General features: G+C 49.8%; 1 protein-coding gene across 1 annotated transcript; it reads left to right on the plus strand.

Moving 5' to 3' along the window:
* Positions 1 to 1,721: 1,721 nt before the first annotated feature.
* POSPLADRAFT_1139063 (hypothetical protein) lies at positions 1,722 to 4,564 on the plus strand (the record flags this gene model as incomplete). Its single annotated transcript, XM_024484991.1, has 2 exons — positions 1,722 to 1,826; positions 4,367 to 4,564. Coding segments are annotated over 2 exons (303 nt in total), but the record flags the coding sequence as incomplete, so codon positions are not given.
* Positions 4,565 to 5,242: the final 678 nt, after the last annotated feature.

Consider the following 5,242-nt stretch of genomic DNA (forward strand, 5'->3'; position numbering starts at 1 on the left):
ATTGGCTCTTTCAACTTCCGCATTTGCACCTTATTTTCTGTGATGAATCGTTTGTTGATAAACTTCATGGTGGCCCTGCTGTCCACCATAGCAATTATATCCTTGTTCCGTCTTTTCCCTTTGAGTCGTACTGGAATGTGAAAATGCTGGGACCCATGGTCCAACTCGTACACCATTGCAAAAGACAATATGTTATACTGATTACAAGATATACTCAGCCCGATGTGTGCAGCACAAAGCGCAGACCAGATCAAAAAGGCTCCTCCTTCATTGTCCAATAGTGCTCGAGCTCCTCGCGCATTGACTTCACCTGTGCCATCAAGTCCACCAGCTCAGTATTTGCTGAAGCGGCACTTGTACTTGCCAAGGGTGAAGCAATGGGGGCGCTTGTCGCAACCTGGGTGGAACCCGAGGCAACTGTAGCCCACGTGTCAGCGCGTTTTGTGTAAGGTTTGTTCTTACAATTGGGGCACTTGAAGTGTCGGTACCCTCTCTTCCCACAGCTGAAACATTCACCAGGGAAGTCTCCTTTTCTGACAACCGCATTGATGCTGGCCGAAGCGCCTTGCAAGCGGGGTACACCGTCATGTCCTCATCCTCGAGCAGAGAAGAAATTGTTCAGCTCAGGCTGACACGCCCAGCTGATGTCAAGTTGCTGCTCGTGGCATGCTTGTCAGCGTCTTCCCATGTGGTGAACATCTCAAGCTCGAGTTTGCGGTAGATGCAGGAAGGGATGCCGCTTAGGTACTTGTTGTGGAGCTCCAGGTCATCATACCTGGAACGGTCCACTGGACCCTTGAACAGCATGGAGAATTCCGCAGTGGTGTGCTTTTCGTGCAGGTTTTTTGTCAGTGCAGAGCTTGGCGAGCTCTACTTGAGCAGCAGCAGCATCATCAAGATTGCCCAAAGCGGGCTTTGAATGCCGTAAGAAAGGCCACTTTGTTAGCAAAGGGGGTCATTGCTCCTTGGACCTTGATTTGTATGGCTGCAAGCTGGGCGAAGATTGGAGTGGCCCAGGTCCGGGCATCGCCATCAAGGAGACTTAGAGCGACCTGTATCTTCAGCTCGATGGTGGAAAGGGTCATATTGATTGCCCAGTAAATGAGCAGCTGCAAGATGAAGCAGTTGCACTCAATAACCATTTTCCCGACATAGCGAAGCAGGAGGAGGTGCTTCAGTGTTTCCTTATTGGGAGGGGATGCTGGTGAGGACATTATTGGTAGCAGGGGGGACAGAGGATGGCCTGGGGGTGGAGGTGGTGTTTGTGGCTGTCCACTGGGCTGACTTCAGGGGGAATGAGTGCGCGGGCGGCCTCGCAGCGGCAACAGCGGTACAGGCACTGAAGGAAGTTCAGGGGCAGTGTCACATATGTCAGGGACTGCTAACGTGGAATGAAGCGTGTCCGGTGATGTGGTCTGACCGTGAAGGGTAGGCTTGGGCTCCGAGACTTCTTCACTTGCACTCTCTTCAGACTCTGACTCTGGTGCAGGGTCTACAGGGAGATCAGGATCTCCTCCTGCTTGGCTTGTACTGGCGACAGTTTGAGGGAGGCGAGAACTGGGAGAGACAGTGCAGGAGTGCCAAGATGTGGATCGGGATGTGTGGGTGCTGTGGGGACTGTGCAGATGTTGGACCCTTCTAATGGCCTTGTAATGCTCGTAATCCTGCTCAATTGATCAGGGTGTGTGATTGGGGCACTGTTGTTGTTCGCAAGCAAAGATGAGGGTGAAAGGACCATCAGTAAGGTAGATGTCGATGAGGTCCTTGGAGTTGAAGGCATGAACAAAACCTTGACACGCAGCCACGATGGGGGGGAGGAAGGGGAGGTGCGCATACTACGAAAGGCCGTGCTAGACTAGCTTACATCTACGGTGCCCGAGGTAACACTAGGGTTTGCAATTCATGTGGGGCCCAGTACTGCTCTTGGCTAGTATGCAGCAGGAACCTAGTCCATGTGTCCGTGAGGACAAGTACTGCCCATTGAAGTGCAGGTACTGAAAAGTTCGTTTCCTTAGTGGTGGCGATGTATAGTACGCTATCTACATATCATAGGGTACAGTAAGGGTGTGCACCACCCAACCTATAGGAGGTGAAAAATGAGTGTGGGGTTCCGATGAACACCAGCAGCAGTGAGGAGTTTCAACCTAATGTCGCGACTTAGGGTCAAGCAACAGGGAAAAGCCAAACAAAAGTGCTAGGGGCATTTGACTGGTTCTTACTGAAGCAATGGTGAGCGAGGCTCAAACCTAAGGCTAGGGACAAGAGGTCGAAACTGAGGTCCTTAGGGCAGCAGAGGCAGGCTTATATACACGGGAAGTTTAGGGGAAGCTGTGCGCACTGGTCCGTGCGCAGCTGGTCTGTGCGCAGCATGCTGATGCGGCCCTGGGGGCCGGTGAGTCAGAGCAGCTATGTCAGCGGAGCCCGAGCTGTGCCATGCACTGCTGTCCCATCTAATCTAATTGTACAGTAGATAAGGACTTGTCTGGTCAAGTGTGTAGTACAGAGATTGCGGGTTCGAGCCCACAGAAAGGAAAAAATTAAAAATCGGCTAAACACCGTACTAACTCATGACACCTGAAGGCAGCAACCACCCCTTATGCCCAGGGCCCAGCAAAAAGCTCAGCATGTTGACACCAATTGTTCAACCCTGACCAATAAAGGTAGGTGCTTCACAGAACGGTATTGCCACTTTTCAGTAGGCAAACCATAACCCCCAGAACCCACATAAAAGGCCACCTTACGCTTTGCAGCATAGGGGCATAGCAACGACCAATAGGCCCTGTAACAAAGCAGGTAGCAAGGGACCCTTGCCAGGGCCCAGTGCACCTTAAAGCAGTTCTATTCAACTATCACAAAACCTATAAACCCACCTTATAGCTTGATGATAAGGGGGGGAGATAAAGCACTTAAGTGTGGGGGAGGTAATGCTGTTAAGTGCAACAACGAAGTGAATAGAACTGGGGGACAGGGTGCCCCAGGATGCTGTCTTATATACATGAGGGAAAACCCCCCAGGGACCGGTAATGGACCCCTGGTACCTAGCTGGGCAAGGATTACCAAGTATCATGTGCCCTATGGTGCGATATGGTGCTATCAATGATGTCATAGTCTGGCCCTGCCCTGCCCTGGGCCTAGGCTCTAGAATTGACCGGCCTATGGCCTAGTGCCTGAGCCTAGCTCCTACCTATAATGTCAGAATGATGTCATGGTCCAGACAGAGTCTGGTTTCTATCTAGAAAAGGTCCTGCATCAGAGTTCAGCCTGATGTGTCTAGTGTGATGTCGCCATATCTCTGTCTGAGCTCTGATCCGGAGGGCTAGGAATACGGCGAGAGATGTCTGTCTTTATTCGCTGCTCGATGTGTTTTTAAATACATGGGCCGGTAATCTACCCTAGCCAGGACCCCTATAGTACAACAAGACAATATGAAATAAGGGAGTCACATAAGACTGGCATCTCAATCATACACAAAAGACCTGACTTGACCTCCCTGAGTCTAACATTGGTGGTGAGACACCGGGATGCAAGACAATAAGGCCGAGTCTTATCAATGTTCACGTGGATGGTACGCTACCATAGGCAGTGATAAGCCAAACCAGGAAAGGAGTAAACAGAGTCAAACCAAGGATGAACCTGGGGCCCAACACTAGAACAAGATCATGTGTTGCTTATTTAAGCGGATAACACCTTAGATATGCAGATATACCCATATGCGGATAGATAAGTATGAATAAGTTCCTAGACCCTTCAATATGTTCGCAGAAATAGCGGAAAAATTAGGTAAAATTAGGGAAACTGTGACAACATCGACTCGAGCCTCCTCTGTCTCTGTAATGTATGCCAGACCATCTTTAAGTGGCTCAATCTCAGTGGTAGGTAAAATATTAGAGCAGTGTTCAAAGAACACACCTGAGATACTAAATTGATAATGTTTACTAATGGTTTTGCTGCATTCAAAGTATCAGTAAGCCTTTACTGCCACAGGCTCCTTCCTGCCACTGTGGGAGTTATAGGAGACTTTATCTGAATAGCATACACAATGTGTTATCTGTGTATCTGAGAATAGAACCTTGCCACAGATCATGTACCATCCCATCATGTGCATATCATGTGACATTCCATTTGAGCCTTAATCCCCTATTACTCCCTACAGTGTCTGGCAAAAAAAATCTACAAGTGGTGGAAGACCAGTGCTGCACCTGCTGTCACGACTTAGGGTCAAGCGACAGGGGAAAACCAAACAAAGACGCTGGGGGTGTTTGACTGGGTCTTACCGAAGCGATGGTGAGCGAGGCTCAAACCTAAGGCTAGGGACAAGATTAATTAGCATAGAAAGGTAAGTAAGTACAGGGGCTTACTGACCTAGGGACAAGAGGTCGAAACTGAGGTCCCTAGGGCAGCAGAGGCTGGTTTATATACAGGAGGAGATAAGGGCAGGCTGTGCGCACTGGTCCATGCGCAGCTGGTCCGTGCACAGCATGCTGACGTGGCCCTGGGGGCCGGTGAGTCAGAGCGGCTGTGTCAGCGGAGCCTGAGCTGTGCCGTGCACTGCCATCCTATCTAATCTATCTACAGGCACGTGATGTGCTGACGAGACTTGTCTGTTCGAGCGTATAGTACAGAGGTCGCGGGTTCGAGCCCACAAAAAGGAAAAATTAAAAAACGGCTAGATGCCGTACCAACTCATGACAATATGGAGAAAGCAGTCTTTATGGTCACAGACATTGGTCCAGAGGATGTGATCATTGGGTTGAATTGGCTACGCAAGCACAACCCTGAGTATCACAAAACCTACAAACCCATCTTATATCCTTGATATTGAGGGGGGAAGATAATAGACCTAAGTGTGGGGGAGGTAATGCTGTTAGGCGCAACAACAAAGTGAATAGAACTGGGGGGCAGGGTGCCCCAGGATGCTGTCTTATATACATGAGGGAAAACCCCCCAGGGACCAGTAATGGACCCCTGGTACCTAGCCAAGTAAGGATTACTAAGTATCATGTGCCCTATGGTGTGATATGGTGCTATCAATGATGTCATAGTCTGGCCCTACCCTGCCCTGGGCCTAGGCTCTAGAATTGACCGGCCTATGGCCTAGTGCCTGAGCCTAGCTCCTACCTATAATGTTAGAATGATGTCATGGTCCAGACAGAGTCTGGTTTCTATCTAGAAAAGGTCTGGCATCAGAGTCCAGCCTGATGTGTCCAGAACAAGATCATGTGTCGCTTATTTAAGCGGATAA

The sequence above is a fragment of the Postia placenta genome (assembly GCF_002117355.1).
Source record: "Postia placenta MAD-698-R-SB12 unplaced genomic scaffold POSPLAscaffold_5, whole genome shotgun sequence".
Classification (NCBI taxonomy): Eukaryota; Fungi; Basidiomycota; class Agaricomycetes; order Polyporales; family Adustoporiaceae; genus Rhodonia; species Rhodonia placenta.